At 48.1% G+C, this 17,809-nt stretch overlaps 6 protein-coding genes across 6 annotated transcripts; 3 read left to right on the forward strand and 3 right to left on the reverse strand.

Moving 5' to 3' along the window:
• Positions 1-228: 228 nt before the first annotated feature.
• EPUS_01658 (uncharacterized protein) lies at positions 229-2,137 on the forward strand (the record flags this gene model as incomplete). Its single annotated transcript, XM_007804263.1, has 6 exons — positions 229-616; positions 672-822; positions 874-1,070; positions 1,118-1,431; positions 1,499-1,860; positions 1,915-2,137. 6 exons carry the CDS (start codon positions 229-231, stop codon positions 2,135-2,137), a joined length of 1,635 nt encoding a protein of 544 aa, XP_007802454.1.
• A 167-nt stretch (positions 2,138-2,304) lies between these two features.
• EPUS_01659 (uncharacterized protein) lies at positions 2,305-3,330 on the reverse strand (the record flags this gene model as incomplete). Its single annotated transcript, XM_007804264.1, has 1 exon — positions 2,305-3,330. The coding sequence occupies one exon, from the start codon at positions 3,328-3,330 to the stop codon at positions 2,305-2,307; it is 1,026 nt and encodes a 341-aa protein (XP_007802455.1).
• A 181-nt stretch (positions 3,331-3,511) lies between these two features.
• On the forward strand, positions 3,512-4,648 carry EPUS_01660 (Homoserine dehydrogenase; the record flags this gene model as incomplete). Its single annotated transcript, XM_007804265.1, has 2 exons — positions 3,512-3,539; positions 3,594-4,648. 2 exons carry the CDS (start codon positions 3,512-3,514, stop codon positions 4,646-4,648), a joined length of 1,083 nt encoding a protein of 360 aa, XP_007802456.1.
• A 66-nt stretch (positions 4,649-4,714) lies between these two features.
• On the reverse strand, positions 4,715-6,319 carry EPUS_01661 (uncharacterized protein; the record flags this gene model as incomplete). The annotated part of the gene is made up of 4 exons (XM_007804266.1): positions 4,715-4,945; positions 5,056-5,759; positions 5,810-5,951; positions 6,152-6,319. The coding sequence occupies 4 exons, from the start codon at positions 6,317-6,319 to the stop codon at positions 4,715-4,717; spliced, it is 1,245 nt and encodes a 414-aa protein (XP_007802457.1).
• Positions 6,320-8,989: 2,670 nt separating this feature from the next.
• On the reverse strand, positions 8,990-13,418 carry EPUS_01662 (uncharacterized protein; the record flags this gene model as incomplete). Its single annotated transcript, XM_007804267.1, has 5 exons — positions 8,990-11,222; positions 11,272-11,331; positions 11,726-12,374; positions 12,431-12,808; positions 13,205-13,418. 5 exons carry the CDS (start codon positions 13,416-13,418, stop codon positions 8,990-8,992), a joined length of 3,534 nt encoding a protein of 1,177 aa, XP_007802458.1.
• Positions 13,419-13,763: 345 nt separating this feature from the next.
• On the forward strand, positions 13,764-17,615 carry EPUS_01663 (uncharacterized protein; the record flags this gene model as incomplete). Its single annotated transcript, XM_007804268.1, has 12 exons — positions 13,764-13,861; positions 14,064-14,244; positions 14,306-14,910; positions 14,961-15,053; positions 15,099-15,328; positions 15,383-15,416; positions 15,467-15,645; positions 15,717-16,578; positions 16,632-16,817; positions 16,872-17,022; positions 17,081-17,170; positions 17,352-17,615. 12 exons carry the CDS (start codon positions 13,764-13,766, stop codon positions 17,613-17,615), a joined length of 2,973 nt encoding a protein of 990 aa, XP_007802459.1.
• Positions 17,616-17,809: the final 194 nt, after the last annotated feature.

The raw sequence follows: 17,809 nt of genomic DNA on the forward strand, positions 1-17,809 counted from the left end.
TGGCGGAATGGCTGGCCGCGTTCACAGATGTGCTCGGTAGCGGGGATTTCAAGAATGGTTTGCCGAAGCTGTTTCTCAAGGAGGCGTATTGGAGGGATCAGCTGTGCTTGAGTTGGGATTATCGTCAGTGATCACCCCATTTTTCATACAAATATCACAATGTTATAGAGATTTGTGGGCTCATCAGATGGTGGATGATGAATAGATACGCTAAAGAATACCGAGACTATGGCGTCATTTCTGTCCTCTCATCCCAAGAAATGCCGCCTTCTCTCCCTCTCCCTCGATGATTCCAGTGCCCTTCGCAAACCGACCGTCGCGCCAATCGACTTTGTCGGCGACGTTCAAGGCATCTCCTCGTTCTTGACACTCGAGACAGATGTAGGGAGGGGTCGTGGAATCGTAAGACTATGCAAAGATTCGAACGACGGACAATGGAAAGCATTCACGCTGTTTACTGCGATGCATGAGCTCAAAGGGTATGAGGAAACTACTGGATACCGCCGACCGGAGGGGGTGCAGCATGGAGGGAATCCAGGGAGGCAGAACTGGAAGGATAGACGTGAGGTTGAGTCCGAATACAAGGATGGGAGGGAGCCGACTGTGCTTATAATTGGTATGTAACTCTGGTCAGAGAGCGCCATGCAGAAGATTTCTGAGCGGCTTTCTAGGTTCCGGCCAAGCAGGATTGACGGTGGCGGCTCGATTGAAGCAACTTGGCGTGGATGCGTTGTTGATTGATCAGAATGCTCGCATTGGCGATAATTGGCGCCAGCGGTACCATCATCTGGTCTTACATGATCCCATTTGGTATGATCATTTGTAAGTGAAGTGAGTGGAAATACTTGCGAGCATGCTGAGACAACATCGCAGACCATACCTGCCGTTTCCAGAATTCTGGCCAAAGTTCACACCCAAAGACAAGCTGGCTGATTGGTTTGAGACATATGCTTCGTCGCTGGAACTCAATTGTTGGCTGTCCGCCAAGACTACTTCACTTACGTATGACGATGCTAAGAAGCAGTGGACTGTCGAGCTTGATCGAACTAAAGATGGGAAGCTAGAAACTCGTGCGTGTGGCTGCCTATCCCGATTCGGTCTGCGCTTACTTTGCCAGGCACTTTACATCCCAGGTTTGTCGTTCAGGCGACAGGTCACTCCGGTGGGAAGAATTTTCCGTCTTCAATGACGGGGATCAATGATTTCAAAGGTGATGTTCTTTGCCACTCATCCGAGTTCGTGGGTGCAAAGCCCAACAGTCAGGGCAAGAAGGCCATCGTGGTCGGTGGTTGTAATTCTGGTCATGACATCGCGCAAGACTACTTCGAAAATGGATACGATGTCACCCTAGTCCAGAGAAGCAGTACTTACGTGATGTCTAGCGAGGCGGGTCTGCAGGTTTTGCTTGGTGGGTTATACGAAGAAGGAGGGGTATGTCTGGCACCGAGCCGTTCATCTGCGCTTGGATATGATTGTACGAACGCTAATCTGTTGATAGCCACCAACCGAAGACGCGGACCTAGCATTCATGTCAATTCCCAATCCCATCCTGAAGCGGCTTCATGTAGACGCAACCAAAGAGATTGCAAAAAGAGATGAGAAACTGCTGAACGGCCTGACCAAGGCGGGTTTCATGCTCGATGCAGGACCGGACGACTCGGGGTTGTTTATGAAATACTTTCAGCGAGGGGGCGGATATTACATTGACGTTGGAGCATCGCAGCTGATTGTTGATGGAAAAATCAAGTTAAAGCAGGGCGTTGAGATCACCTCCGTCAACGCTCACAGCTTGTCTTTTGCAGATGGCACTGAGCTACCCGCGGACGAGATCGTGTTTGCGACCGGCTATTCCAACATGCGGTACGCTGGCTTCCAGTTGCTTGAGTTGAGATCATGCTGACTTCCTTGTCTTAGTGAAACCTGTAGGAAGATCTTCGGGGATGAGACTGCCGAGCGTGTCAAAGACGTTTGGGGATTTGATGAGGAGGGCGAGATTCGGACCATGTGGAGGCGGACGGGCCATGAGGGTCTCTGGTTAATGGGCGGCAATTTCTGCTTGGCGAGATACTACTCTCGTATGCTCGCTCTTCAACTGAAGGCTTTGGCGGAAGGCGTCATGAAGTATGATGAGATGTAGTGGTGTGGATCGGACTGGCCTGTCGCTCCATCATAGTACCAAGTCCACGACGACGATAATGCACCGGCAATTGTTCAATTCACCTGAGCATGAAAATATAATGTCCATGAACAGCTCAGAGACAGGATTGCACATAGTCGATGTCCAAACTTGAACGACGGAAACGCTCAGCCCCCTTCGTGACTTTCAACAGAGCCCAGGTCGATGTCGGCCAGGAATCGGTCAGCCTGTACTTTACTCCTCTGCTCAGCAATTCTCTTTCGCCTTTCCTCGATTTCCTGGCGCTTCTTCTCCTTCCTTGCCTCTCTTTCTTTTCTCTCCTTCTCCGTTTGGAGGCGCTCTTTTTCCAATGCCTCCATCTCCTTTTTTCTGCTGTCGGCATCCTTGCTGAAGGTATAGAAGCCCGTGCCTTTGGTCCTCACTTCTGCATTTGCATCGTAATGCTTCTCTTCAGGTGGCGTAGCGGATCGATCTCGTTTCTTCGCCAGATCTTCCATCTTCTCTGTCGTCACATCATCTGGATTAAACGCATTGTATTGCACGGTATCGCCACGAATGACATTGCTCGGCATTTTTGGTCGTGCTGAAAATCGCTCTGCCTCTTCCGCAGCATTGGCTTGTATTCTCATGCGTTTCTCTTCTCGTGCAACCTCCGCTTTTGTGCCTTGTCTTTGTCTGCCAAACTCATCCTGATACTCGACAAGCTCTTCATCTGAGTCGCTATTGCTAGACCCAGAAGATGTAGCATCATCTTCCTCGTCCCGGCCGCTCGTTTCTTGCTCGGCCCATTTTCGATCGAAGTCTACCAACGTCCGGTCATCACGTCCATCCTCTGGTCGAATGTAGTCGCCTCGCTTCATCGCAGCATAGATTCGCGCCTTTTCCTCCATTCGACGCTTCGACCTCTGTAGAGCTGCTGAATCGACTCCACCAATATCGACGGCGGTCTTGTGCTTCTGCTCCCCATCTTCAGATATATCAGGCGCAGCACGCTTTCTGCTGTTCTTGTTATGCTGCGTGAAAATGTCCGGTTTGGTCTTGGATGGCCTCGGTCGGCCAGCATTTGTCCGCGAGGAGTCTTTCGATATCAGAGAAGAAAGATGTGTGGAGAAGGCGAGAGAGGTAGATGATGAGATATCCTTTGTCTTGGTTTTGGATGGATCCTTCGTGCCATAGAGAGAGTTTGCAGCCATGTCTGGCTACAATGGCTGATGCAATGGTTCTAGTTTTACTGTAATTTGGTGTTGCCTGGCAGGTCACACAACGCGTCTGTCCTGGCATTCAAAATTGCCCCGCGTCATCCCCGCTTTGCATCGGGAAAAACGGTTCTTGCTTCACAATGACCTTGATTGGGCGACCTGAGAAGTGCGAAGGATGAGTCGGACATATGTAGCCGTCCTTGGTATGGTTTTTGCACAGAGATCCCATTGAACCTGTCACTGACTCTTTATTGAAGGTGTCGGCGGTGTAGGCAAAGCCTTCCTCTCCCAACTCTCCCTTCTCCCAGATCACCTCCGACCGGCCCTCATCTTCCTCTCTCGCTCTTCGAAGAATATTGTCTCCAAAGACTACGAACCCATACAGATCTCGCAATACCCGTCAAGTCTCGCGTCGTCCTCTTCTCCAGTCCTCAAGCTCCCAGAAGTTGCCCAATTTCTCTCGAATGCCCCAGGCCGCTCGATTGTCGTGGACAACACGAGCAGCCAAGATGTCGCAGAAGCATACCCTAGTTTCCTCAGCAAGGGCATCTCAGTGGTGACGCCGAACAAAAAGGCATTCTCCAGCAGCTATGGCTTGTGGGGGGACATCTTCTCCGCCGCATCCAGCACGAATGCAATGGTCTACCATGAATCATCTGTTGGAGCTGGCCTACCCGTCATATCCACTCTGAAAGACCTCGTCGCAACAGGCGACCAAGTAACAAGGATCGAAGGAGTCTTCTCCGGCACCATGTCATACCTCTTCAACACGTTCTCGCCAGCCGACAATGAGCCAAGTGGAAGTTGGAGCGAGATCGTAGCCAAAGCCAAGGAGGCAGGTTTCACAGAACCCGACCCAAGAGATGATCTGAATGGTATGGACGTTGCGAGAAAACTTACAATTCTGGCCAGAATAGCCGGTCTCAAAGTTGAAGGACCCACCAGCTTCCCAGTGCAGAGCCTGATACCCAAGGAGCTGGAAAGTGCAAGCTCCGCCGAGGAATTCATGAGCAAGCTACCCGATCACGACAAAGATATGGAGAGATACAAGAAGGAAGCCAAATCGGCTAACAAGGTGGTGAGATACGTTGGCTCAATTGATGTAGCGTCCGGGGCAGTGAAAGTAGGTTTGCAAATGGTGGAATTGGGCACTCCAACGGCCAGTCTAAGGGGCAGTGACAACCTTATCTGCTTCTACACGCAGCGGTACGGCGCGAATCCGTTGGTCATTCAGGGCGCGGGTGCAGGTGCAGAAGTCACAGCTATGGGCGTGACGGCAGATCTGCTCAAAGTGGTGGAACGGCTGCGATAGACCAGAAAACTCATAAGATGATAGACTGGCTTCAAAAATCCGCGTCAAATGATTCAGTTAGGCGTATCAACTTCGTAGGTACTTCTTCACCGCTGTCCCCCACTCGCCTCCACGCTTGTAGAAATGCATTTCCGGTATATTCCCCTCCTTCAGTCCGTCAATGGCTGCTGCAAGTTCCTCACCAAGGCCTTCCTCCTTGATCTCTCGGAGCGGATACAGGTAGGTCTTGATACCGAAGACCAGCGCCTTTGATTTCGGGAGACGATGCAGGGTCTGTCTTTCACATCGCACAAATGTCTAGAAGATAATTGATCAGCCGATTCCTCGAATCCGTTTCACGATCAGCCACCTTATGCGGGGGGCTGTTGCACGCGATGCCAGGCCGGATGGCAGGATGGCAAACTCACCTTGTCCGGATCCAACTCCCCAGTAAACTCCCGCACCTCATCCCCTTCAAGCGCATGCGTGGTCCCCAACCCAGGCTGAAAAAGCTCCCCATCCATACTAACACTCCAATTTGCCCTCTTCACATACTTCCCATCCTCCAGCTTGGCAAAGAAGCGATCCATACTCCCCTCCAGCTTCTCCGCGTACCCGGGCACCGGACCATGGATATCACGTAATTTCTTGCCCAGCTTTTCTGCTGGATTGAAACCGGAGGGACAGCACGCAACATACGCTTCAAGGACATATTTCGCGTCCTTCTTGACCCCTCCCTGCGCGTTCGTTTCAGGGAGGAGGAGCAAGAAATCTTCGTCGAGATGCCGGCCCAGCGTTCGCAGGAGAGCGAAGGTCGGTGTTGAGGCACCCGTGGCAGAAGTGGGCAGCATTTCCCCGGTGACGAGATTTTGGAGCACGGACGCTTTGCCGTATTCGTACTCGGTGTGGTGGATGCGGAACATGGTCGGGTAGCGGAGGGGTAGGTAGGTCCCTGTTAGGAAGGAGTAGAGGTCGCAGACGGCGGGCCGGATGCGCTTGTCGTTGTTGACGCCGATGGCGATCGTGGTGTTTTGTTCTATGATACGCCGGCGGTGAGTTATGCGGGGTTGATAGTTTTTGTCCATCAGGAGAAGGTCGTTAGGGTCGAGAGTTTCCAGAGCTGTGTCACCGTCTTCAGCGGTTCAGCTGAGTAATCCTACTGGTTTTGGTAAGAATGCTTACCCATGGTGAGATGGTATTTGGGCTTGAACGGCCGCAGTTTTAGAGGCTCGGTCGTTTTGAGATCGAATTTCTCAAGCTCCGTAATGGTTGGAAAATCTGGTGCCGGCAAGGCAGAGTGTTGCGGTACTTTCTTCGCTTCATCCTAGAAGATGTCAATCTCTGTCGCATAGCTCTCCGAGCATGGCTCGAGCTTTCGCGTCACGATATACAGTGCAAGAAAGGTCACATTGCAATAGCATTACTTGTAGAACATCAAGCGCAAAGCATGACAAGAAAAGCGACATAACCAGACAATGTCAGATTTAAGATGTCATGTCATTCGAGATGAGAACCCGGCCTTACCCTTTTTCTCTTGTTTTGCCATAATCCAGCTCCCACGAAGAATAAGAACATTAAGACATTGGAATAGTTCGTGAGTATGAACAGCGGCGTCCTCTTGATCTGCTCCCATGATGGCGCCTGCGCTTTCATCGAGTCGAGTAACGATGGAAGTGATGTCGGCGAAGCCATTTTGAACAGCCAATGCAGCTCTAGTAATACTGGGATATAGAGCTTAAGATAACAATCGAAATTATAAGTAGATTTGATTGTGATATTTGCGAATTTGGGGCCGGAGAGAGATGAGTTTCGAGGTAGGATCAACGACAGCTGCAGATAGATGGCAGCCCGCATAAGCGGATAATCCTTAGCGTTTCCCAGTTGAGCTAGTACCCGCCTTCCGTTTTGGGCAGGCAACCTCTAGGGATTTCTATGCAGAACGAAAATGAAAATCTCTACGAAATATTAGAATCCACTGCTCTCAGCTAGCCAGCGTTATCAAGATAAAACTGTCCCTCGAGAATGATCAGCCAGGTCATCACCATGATCCCCCGCAGATCTCCTGAGCGAAGCCAAGGCGCTAAAGGAGCGGAACCGAGAGGAGAGTCTTGGCTGCGGACCTGTAGAGATAGATGGCGCATATTCAAGAGCAGGTCGAAAAGTCTTGCAAACTTCGCTTTTCTCAGACAGTGACAATTGCCAGAAAATGTCGAGACCCATACCAAGGCACTCCTCTATCAAAATGCAAACAATTCACCCACCAGGCATCCAAAATTGTTTGTCCTGTACCATACGCTTGAAATCCAACGTGGAGTACTCGTGCAGCTCGCTTACATGAGTTTGTGTAAACGATCGGGTTGGACTTGTGTGATAATGCTGACATAGTGAGCAAAATTGAACCCAAATCTATTGCTTCTGGTTCTAGAAAAGGTGCATCGTATATCCAACATGGTGGCTTCTTTGCCCTTATCTGAGCCATCAGTGTGTCCATCAGATCAAATTAGTCAATCAAACCAAAACAAATCAGTGCTTTCGTCAAATCAAATCGGCCTCCGTAGATTTGACAAATTGGCCAAACTAAAGTCTTGACAGAAAAGTCTCTTATTTTGAATTATTCAAAGATATTTTTGATAGAATAATAATGGTCTTGGCGGACACTCGATCTAAACGAGAGAATTCAAGTTGTCTGACGCTATTCCTACACATTACCCCTGAGTTTCGCCTGCTTTTCATCAGTCGTTTTCGCCACATTTTCGCAGCTACTAATTTTGCTGCAATTTGTACTTATTCCTACGCGCCCTGCGCCTTTGAGAGAGAACTGAGCCATTTCTTCTATCTATCTGACACAAGTAGAAATATATTGCTTACTGAGATTTGACTCGATTTGACAAATCTGTGAAATAAATCAAATCACGGGTTTTGGTTAAATAATAGTCAAAGCAAACCAGGGCCTCGATTTTCCTTGTTTGACTGCACCGAATCTTGACGACTCCAAATTCCATTTCCATTTTGAGACCTGAGCTCACGTGACTGCAACCTGAGCAATGAATAAGCAGCCCTGAGCTGTAGCTGTGCAAGGCTGTTCCGAGCTTGAGCAGCCCTGAGCATGCCTGAGCATTCACTGAATTCTACCCTGAGCTCCCCGTGGGGCCCAGTTTCTTCTCCCAGCTCGGAGCCCAGTTTCGTGCGTTTCAGATTATTAAGTTGTAATTTCCGGCCCTTATTACTCGCGTACACTTGCCCTTCGATCTGTATCAGAGAAGGTTGCTGTCTACCGGAAATCTCCTTATAACGGAAGCAGAGGTCGGCAAGAATTGTTCCGTTGTCCAGTCTTTACTGTACGGCGGCGCAGTTAAGCGCTAAGGTTGTGATCTACGAGGCCAAAGGGCCAGAACGTGATGAAAGGCTACCGGGGTGCCAAGTCGTATGAACCCTTCTCTACTGAATTTCAGCCCCTTTGCTATCGTAGTCAATCCTAGGTTTTCTGAACATTCAACAACCCATGACAGGTATATGTATTTGTTGGGGTAACTAGTCGAACTGAAACCGATCCCAGCATCTTCTATTCGGCATTTCTTATCGTTTCCTCCAGGCGCTGCCTCTGCCTCCTGGCCATTACCTCAGCTTCCTCTTGGCGCACTCCCTACCACTGCCTCTCTCATGACCACCGTCTCAAAAATAAATGCACCGCGTCCCTACACGAACTACGCGTGATGCGTGGAATCTTTGTAAGCTCCTTCCTACGTGTAAATTACCCCCTAACTAGCTACTTGCAAGTGCGAATCGATCATTTGTGAAGCTTGGGGTAGTTAGTTACATGGTCACGAGCTGTATCGCATGGGAAGTCGCACGGCGAGATCTGTTTCTTTTGCTTGCATTCTTGATTATTTCATCGATATGTTTCGCGGCGATTGGGCATCTCGTGCCCCAGCTGAGGAGAGGCTGCATTTTCTTGTTGCGTTGGAGCATGCAATGTTTTTTTGATTTACCACTCTGTGCTTCCAACAAGAATCTGAATGATAGCCAGCCATCCGACCTTTTTATTTTACCTTTTCCGCTTCCATGTCTGGTGTGTCAAAGAGGAGTGAGTCGTTACAGTTCGACACAAGGTTTATCGTAGGAGGTTTAGGGGATGTTTTTCTGAGCCCATAGCATCCTCCCGAGCACAGTTATTTAGATTCTAGGAATGAAAAACCAGCTTGCTTGACCCAAAGCTCTGACGAAGTACTTAGCATCACTTCGACATGTCCTTCAATGTTCTGTATTGTTATCACTTTCATTTTACAGAACCTCCAGCGCCCCCAGCACAATTACTAGTATTGGACCAAAAGGACCGCGGCCCTCAGAGGACCGAATAATAACTTATGTCTGACAACTAGCTACTCTGAGCAATTTGATAACTTCTTCGTGTCCGTTCTCTACAGCTTTGTCCAACGCTGTCTGACCTTGCCAATCTTTTAAGTCTGGATTGGCGCCTACATCTAGGAGCAATTGGGTTGACTCCTTGAACCCGGACCTCGCTAGCCACAATAATGGCGATTCACCAGTCTCATCTCTCGCGTCTATGTCGACTTGGCCTGTTGATAGGAGTATGTTCACAATTTCTAGACGTTTCTCGGCCATTTTTCGTGGAGAAGAAGGGATGAATGGGTCGTAAACTACCGCTCTGAGCAAGGTTGTCCTGCAGTGGCGGTTTTTGGTATCCGAATTAACCTTGTCTGTCCCCAAAAGCAGCTTAACAATCATCTCATGCCCCTCTTGGGCTGCCCAGATTGTTGGAGTACGGCCGCTCTTATCAGATATTTCAGGATTCACCTTGTCTGTCGCCAAAAGCAGCTTAATAATCGTCTCATGGCCTCGTTCGGCTGCCCAGCTTAGTGGAGTTCGACCGATTCTATCCAATATATCAGGGTCGACCTTATCAGTCGCTAAAAGCAGCTTAGTAGCTGTCTCATGACCCCTTTCAACTGCCAAGTGGAGTGGAGTTTGGCCCCTTTCATCTGTTGCATTAGGATCGACCTTACTTGCCGCTAAAGCCAGCTTGATAATCGTCTCGTAGCCCCTTTCAACTGCCCAGCCTAGTAGATTTTGACCGCTTCCATCTGCTATTTCAGGCTTAACCTTACCAGTCGCCAAAAGCAGCTTGATAATCGTCTCGTAGCCTCCTTCGTTTGCTCGAATTATTGGAGTCCGACCGGCTTCATCTGCTGTATTAGGGTCGACTTTGTCATTCGCCAAAAGGATTCTGACCACTACTTCTTGATTTTTCTCTACCGCAAACACTAATGCAGTTCGATCATAATAGTCCTTCAAGTTCAAGTCAACTCCATCAATTGCTAAGAGCATTTTAACCATTCTTTCTTGTCCTGTTTCGGCCGCTAACATCAGAGGACTGAGGGGAGTCCTGAGCACTTTAACGCCAGGCTGGCCTTTTCTCTCCCTTAGAGATATATAACGTAGTTGATTCGAAGCATTATTTTTGCTATTCAACAGGGCATAAAATATTGCTTCAGACTTTGCTTGTATCGCTAGGTGTAGTGGACCTGGATAGCTTGTAGGTCTGTCTCGTTGATCATTTAAGATGTCACTTCGCTCCAAAAAATATTGGATAATCTCCAAGTGGCCTGAAGAAACCGCCGCATCCAAAGCCGTAGACTCCATGGACTCTCGGCTTCCTTCATGGTTTATATCGGCGTCCCTGTCCAATAGCATCTTGCAGACATTTAGGCGACCATTCTCCGCAGCAACGTAAAGCGGTGTTTCCCTCCCTTTTGGACGACTTGCCTTGTTGATATCTTCACCATTGTCCAGGAAACTTTTGACAGCCACGATGTCACCTCTGGCACAGGCTTTAAGTATGCTGTCCTTCTTTCTTTTGGTTGGTGGCTCGGGAAATGAATCTTCATCGCCATCGTCTTCGGGATGACTGTGTATTAGATGAGACTCAAGTTCCACTTCCGTCCGGAATCCTAAGGTTGTATAAGGACAAAATGGTTCGACGCAATGGAAAGGTCGTTCATGTTCATTGAGATGGTCTTCTCGTTCAGTCTTTGAGTTGAAACCTGTCGTGAATAGGTTGCACGCAAGTCTAGAGCATTTGAAGAGTCTCGTTCCATAGATATCGCGCATCATGTCTCGGTCTGTGTCGTCAGACGTCGATCCGTTGCCCACCGACTCAATGGTGCCTCTCACATGACAGGCTCTCCACTCTAGATCAAACCATTGACTCCAGACTGAAATGTCTTTGGGAATGAAATCTATAAGGTGTCCGTCTTCCTGTATACTCCCGAGATATTGAATCTTTTCTGGAACGCCATATTCGTTGACGAACGACCGTAACTGAGAGACTAGCTCATTGTGAGTATCGACTGATATGTCAGGGGGATTCTTTGCTCGTAAGGAATATGTCATGTGATCAAGCCAATGTGAAATAGCGTAGTCTTGCAGGGCATAATAGCCACTTCTAACATGGTTGTTCAGCTCATCAGCTTGAGTAGTATAGTCAAACGGGCTTGATAACAAATATTCCGTACAGAATAGAGCCATCTTAGCATGCTGTAGCGAGACATTTAGCAATGCCTTGCGAACCAGAAAGCTGCGACGAAATCAGAAAAAGGGTAGGTGCTGGGGCAGATATTTCTCACTCGCGCGCTGTATCATGCACCAGGCTTAAGACAGCCTCCGTCTGCGGCTCCCAATCTGCACTTTGAAGGTCAATCAGCGAGCCGCAAAGCTTCTTGCAGCTTTTTCGTAACTTTCGCCCTTTAAAGTCGCAGGTATTACCCTTTGGATCGATGAAAAATATGGCTTGTACCTCCCTCCATTTCAGTGGCCGTTTCGCGCATGCAACCCAGCTAATGATACTTGTAGCTGCTGTTCTTTGGGACCCTTCTTGAAGACGTTTGAAACAACACGATCATAGCTATAATTTCGATTCGCCAGTCAGCTTAAACTTTTCCGGCAGAAAGACCAGAGAAAGGTCATACGCCTGCCCTAAATCTACCGGAAATGTAGTCGGCTCAAGTTCCTTACGAAGATCATTCTGGCTCGTTTGATTTCCGAGATTTTCCATCACCAATTTTGCAAACAAAAACATACCTAGAGTTTGACTTTAGATTTTCACCTACTTGGAGGGAAGAGAACACGTCGATGAAAGAAGGATTCTTACTCTTTGCACTGCCCACGACTCGCGTCACAATCTCTGTCTCATCCTCGGAGCTGAGTTCGAAATCTGCTTTAAGAGCATCTGCTTGCTCTTTCACGTAGCGCTCCACATCTTCAAGATGACTGGGGTTCTCGTCCAGCGTAATGTCTGCCGCCAACGACAGCTCTCTTTGGAGGGCGTCCACACGTTGGCCGACGCATAGAAGGCGGATATGGCCAGAATCCGTCATGCTGCTTTTTTCTTGCTGTGATTGAAACCAAGAAAGTGTCTTTTCAGCTTCATCTGGTAAGCATTCATCCAGGCCATCCAGAACAACAAAAGACGTTTCTTTGCTGTCGAATGCCATTCCGGCAAGTTCTTCTAATATCATCGTCACTCCGGCTTGATCTTTTGAGGAACAGATGTTGTACAGAGAAGAAATCAGGGCGTGGTCCTCAGACAAGAGCTGAGCCACTAGTGCTCGAAGAATGCCGTTGAAGTTGTTCTTGTCGAGTTCTCCATGCTTGCAATAGAAGAAGACTACAGGCACCGATTTGTCCTCTTGGAGTCTTTCAATCATGAAAGATGCCAATGTGGTTTTGCCTTTGAAGAAATCAGTTTGTCTTCAAGCTTTTGTGAGAGTAGGCCTATATTCCAACCTGCTCCTGGAATGCCGTGAATATAAAGCAAGGGATTCCCTTCGGCACTAATGTTGGCCCATTTCTGGAATTTCTCATCCAGCAACACCCATGACCCCGACGAACGACCTTCTCTATGCTTTGATGCCGCACATTGATCCAGATGATAATTAGGAGCATTCAACTTCTCGAGAAGAACGGAGACTTGCCTCATTTGCTCCCGGCCGACTATCTCTTTGAATTGCAACTTAGTAAGTTCGTGCAGATCTTGGATTTCGAACAAAGTGACGGTTCCTTTTTCGCTTTCTATCAACTCTTTGTGCCTCGCCAGACTGTCTAAGATTCGTCTGAACTGTGTCTCAAACGTTTTCCAAGAGAATCGAAAGAGCATTTTCCATCCTGTAGTGATGTAACGAGTCAATACGAGGCTGCTGGACGGATAGGAGGGCTCACCGGGTCTGGTCACAAATTTAATTAAACGCGTTATAATGAAATTCCACAATGTCGCAAAAATAGAGCTCTAGCGCTCCTCGCATGGCCGGATTTCCGACGAACAGACGCTCGTACTGCATGAACGAAGGAAGTCTTTCCCCAATCTCTTGGTAGGCATCGAGAACTATATCCAGAGATTCGATCCAGGTGTTGGTAACCTATGTTTTCATTAAGCTCAAAGCTAAGACTTGGTATGTCAAGGAGAAGGTTTGCGATTTTCATACCAATAAAATGAATCTGATGGGTCCCTAGATAATAGATCACCATAAGTTTCGCGAATAGAGTCGCCAATTAAGGAATTACCAACCCAGACATAGCCCAAAAAAGGTGTGCAATTAAGGAAAGCTTCTACAACTTTCCTATACTGATCCATAGCCTCAAGAAATGCCTGCAGCCTCGCCATGTTTCGCATCTTCTTCTGATCTTCTCTTTCCTTCTGAAGATCTTTGACGGTCTGACGTACATCTTCAAGGCTGCATCCAGTAAAGTCCTGCCTTTGTTTATCCGTGAGACTCATGGCAAATTTTTTGCTGGCCCGTTGGAAGCAGGTGCTGAGCGAATGTAAAGAGGCTCTATCGGTCCGATTGGCTGTAATCATAGCCATGATTGACGTACAACTCAGTCCTATTGAAGATTGGATTTAGATAGATTTCGATAGATTTGATGAGTTATGGAAGAGAAAGAAGACTTCCACGTAGGATAAGGTTGCCAACGGCAAAAATCGCAAGGCTGAATCCGCCAGACATCAAGGCTGTGCTTTGGGCAGCCTTGTTCCTTGTCACATGACATGCCTTTTCTGCCTTCCAATGCACCTCATCCTTCGAAGTCGACATGATGCAGCTAGCTTGTCATTCATCTTATGATGGAATCTAGCAAACGAAAATTTGCATGCCTCGATGGTGGGGAGAACGGAACTCGCAAGAGTTTGATCGCCTGTGTTGAAGATCCGCAATCTCAAAGGTAAGTCACACTGGTTGAAATGATCACAGTTCCAAGGTACCCAAACCAGCCCCTTACGAGCTCCAACACTTTGAATCAATCAGTGGATTCCTGCTTTGCCACGAACGGCCGGTTATTTGCCTTACATTTTTGCCAAAAAGACACGTGTCTATCAGGAAGAAGTCTATGACCACTTTGCTAACCGCAGGCGAACGACTTCAAGTGCCCAATTCCGTCAACAAAGCAATGGCTATCTTTCACCCTACAGTCCAATTGCTCCAGTAAGCGGAGATCCTGATATTCGAATGTCGGAGGAAGCCACCGGAGAATTTTCCACTCTCACTACCTGTGAGAGTCCAACACTGACCGCTCTAATTTCGAGTGAAGAAATCTGTTACGGAGCGGTAAGCACACGAAGAGGCAGCTCGTTGTTGTCACTAGAGTTCCGGCTGATCAATAGGATAGTTAGTCGGTGCTCGGGTCGCTTGTCCGAATGGCTTCGGACTTGATAAATCCATTTTCTCTTTATCTACGAAACCCACTGGAGCCCTGAAAATATTCGGCATTACGCCCAGGGAAAGGTACTACTATGCACTTTGCTCCCCTGATGGACACTATTTCGCATTGATTGACAAAAATACTACTGGAACCCTCGAGGCCGTCCAGGAAGTTGGGAATGTACGGTTTCAAGCAATCATCCTGGAAAGTGCCAGAAACAGACCTGCGCCGGCTGTGGCTGCGAAAGGCAGAAAACCAATTTTGGAAGTCTCAATCAATCTGTATGGTGAACCAAGCTTAGCAAAGAAGGTTGGACGTTTACTCACCGAAAGGAGACAATTTCTGCAGCATCCAGACTCTGTGGACGCTGGAATTAGGTATGAAAATCCTCACTATTTCATGGCTCCAGGAAACACCACAGACCTTAGCGAGAGCATCGGACGTCTTTGCTATTCCCAGAAGTCTGCAAACATGGTGTCGCAGGAAATCGGCAAGATACTGGAGTCCCTGGATGTCGTTGATACGGATATTGGCCTTCCAACATCGAATGTTCTTTTGACTCCACTCTTAAGGTACTAAACCGTCTTTCTACCTTTCCAGAAAGATGCTGATTCTACAAAAGCCACCAGGAAGCAGCACTGAAATTCATTCGTCGTGTTGAGAGTCGAGACATCCAGGCATCACTTTGGAGGGAGAGCGAAGAATTGGGATCACGGTTCGTCAATATTAGAAGGAGCTCTCCGCTTCTAACAAAGTGCAGTGGCTTCAAGCATCAAATGACCAATGAGTTCCAGCCTGCCTTGCCCATGATCTCCGCGGGGGGCATACTAGCCGATGATATGGGCCTCGGGAAAACATTGACAATGTTAAGCGCCATTGTACTCTCTGCAGACGAAGCTTTTTGCTTGAATGAATTCACTCCTACTGCATCCGTCCTTAATGAACTACTGCAACCAACCATGGCGACTCTAGTCATAGTCCCATCCGTTCGTGAGTTCAGTTGCACAGTACACAGCGGACCTGAGGATAATTGACTTCGGATAGAGCTCATTGAGATGTGGAAGACAGAGATCGCGCGGTTCGGGACCTTAAAGTTCATTGAATGGTACTAGCTAACACCGAAATCAGCCACATTGCGGAGAATCAGTTGAACGTGGCCACATTTCATGGCAAAGATCGTGCTAATGAGCCATCAGCCTTTTATCACTCAGACTTGGTGCTGACCACTTACTCGACATTAGTGATAGACTTCCAGACGATGCAGGTCTTGTACCGCTTAAACTGGTTTCGAATCATTCTGGACGAAGGTAGGAAATGACATGCCAGGATTTTGGTTAGAGAAACCATGAACTGGAACGAGAGAGCTGACTTTTAACAGCACACTGGGTCCGGAACCAAGAAACTGAGCACTTTCGTGCCGTCGACAATTTACAAGCTGACCGACGGTGGTGTCTCACTGGAACGCCGATTCAAAATAGGCTAGAAGACTTGTGTGCTCTGGTTCGGTTTTTGAAAATAAGGCCATTCTGTGGGAAATCATCAAGTGCAATGTTCAGGCAATACATTGTTGATCCACTTTTTTTGGCCGGCGAAGACCCTTACCGAAATCTTCGACAGTTGCTTCAAAGTGTCTGTCTACGGAGAACTCAGAACCAGTCTAACTTTCCTGCAACGTATCAACAAGTTACGCTTACGCTATCACCATTGGAAAAGGTACACTACGACGAGGTCCTCGAAGAAACCAAAAGGAAAATGGACATGCTTGTTAATACCGGTTCTCCTCTTCAAAAGTATGCTCAGCTCTTCACAGTCATGCTGAGACTTCGAAGGCTTTGCAATCTGGGGCAGCTATCCGCAGAATCAAGATCCCTGTCTCCTTCAATTCCATCCTTGCCGAATTGGAATTCCGCCAACACAAACAGTAGCCGCGACTTCGAATGCGAATTTTGTACGAAAGAAGATCCTCTAGATCTGATGAAAGACCTGAAATTTTGTCCTGACTGCTCACGAGTACTAAAGACCGGGCATTTAGAGAACAGGAATATATCAGAGAGTCTCGAAACAGAGTTCCTCCGCATCCCGAAATCTCCGTCCTGTATCGAGGCCGTAGTTTCCGATGGTCGGTGTCTAGCTTCATCGCAAGGGTCATCTTTGGAAACTTGTCTGTTACCCAAAGTATATCCTACGAAACTGCTCGAGGTTGCATCCAGACTTCAGGAAAGTCATTGCAAATCTAAAAGGTTTGGTGACCTTTTGCAAGGTCCTGTTGTTGGTCTTCCTGACACTTTTCTAGTATTGTGTTTTCCTGTTGGACGAAGACACTGGATGTTCTTGGCCAATTACTCAGCGAGTCTCGACTTCAATATGTTCAAATCGAAGGGAATGTCAGTGGCATCGAGCGTTCGAAGCGCCTCGCAAAATTTCAGGACTCCCCAGAAATTGCAATACTTTTGATGACCTTTGGGACCGGGGCTGTGGGGTATAGATCCCCTTGAACAAAGTGCCTTACAGCTCTACTAAAAGCTTGTCACAGTCTGAACCTCACACAAGCCAGCCGGATCCACATTGTGGAGCCTCAGTGGAACCCGACCATCGAGGTACAAGCTATCGGAAGAGCATTGCGTCTCGGCCAAACGCAACATGTCACAGTCATACGATATATCATGGAGAATACTATTGAACAGGTTGTCTTCTCCGGCCGAAATATTTTATCGTTGCCAAGCACTAACCCCTGTCTCTAAGAATATTCTTGCCATTCAGAAGCGAAAGGAAAAACTTGCACAATTTGCATTGCAAGCAGATCTAGAACAGTCGCCGACCGAGAGATTTGAGGTCAGCGGGATTCACAAACTTATCTACTATCAGGTCCTTTTTTTGCTAACGCAATACAGGAACTGAGATCTATCTTGAACATCCCTTGACAACCCTGATATTAACAACCACAGGCAGTCCGTGACTTGGAATTCCGTCCGGTTCGGGGACTTGGGACTTCACAACTGTCTACACTCCAAAGAGAGAGGAGCAACGACTCGAAGAAGACAGACGTGGTGGTGCTGAACAACTGTCAGAATCTATGTCCCAGGAAGTGTCAGAATATATGTCACAACCCGAAGATGCTGAAAACAAGAAGGCCCGTCCGGTACGGTCCACGCAGGGCTCGCAGTTAACAAGCCAGCCTCCTCCTGTTGATGCTACTGCTGCTGCTACAGCTTTCAATCGGTCATCAGCCGCCCACCCAAGCAGAGGCAAGTACGCGGCGATCGACTCTTCGAAGTGAATACCAGCAGCAACGGCAAGAACCACCGTCACCCGTCAAAAGGGTTTAGATAAATTCCACCAAAAATGAGCGGTGCGAGTGTCCGCCATGACCATTGCCTGGTTGGATCTGGTGCAGAATTGGTGCGCACGCCGGGCTCATGTCAAAGATTGGCACCTCGATGGAAGATTTGCTTGTTATCCTCATGTAAGGCA

This window comes from Endocarpon pusillum (assembly GCF_000464535.1).
Source record: "Endocarpon pusillum Z07020 unplaced genomic scaffold scaffold3350, whole genome shotgun sequence".
Classification (NCBI taxonomy): Eukaryota; Fungi; Ascomycota; class Eurotiomycetes; order Verrucariales; family Verrucariaceae; genus Endocarpon; species Endocarpon pusillum.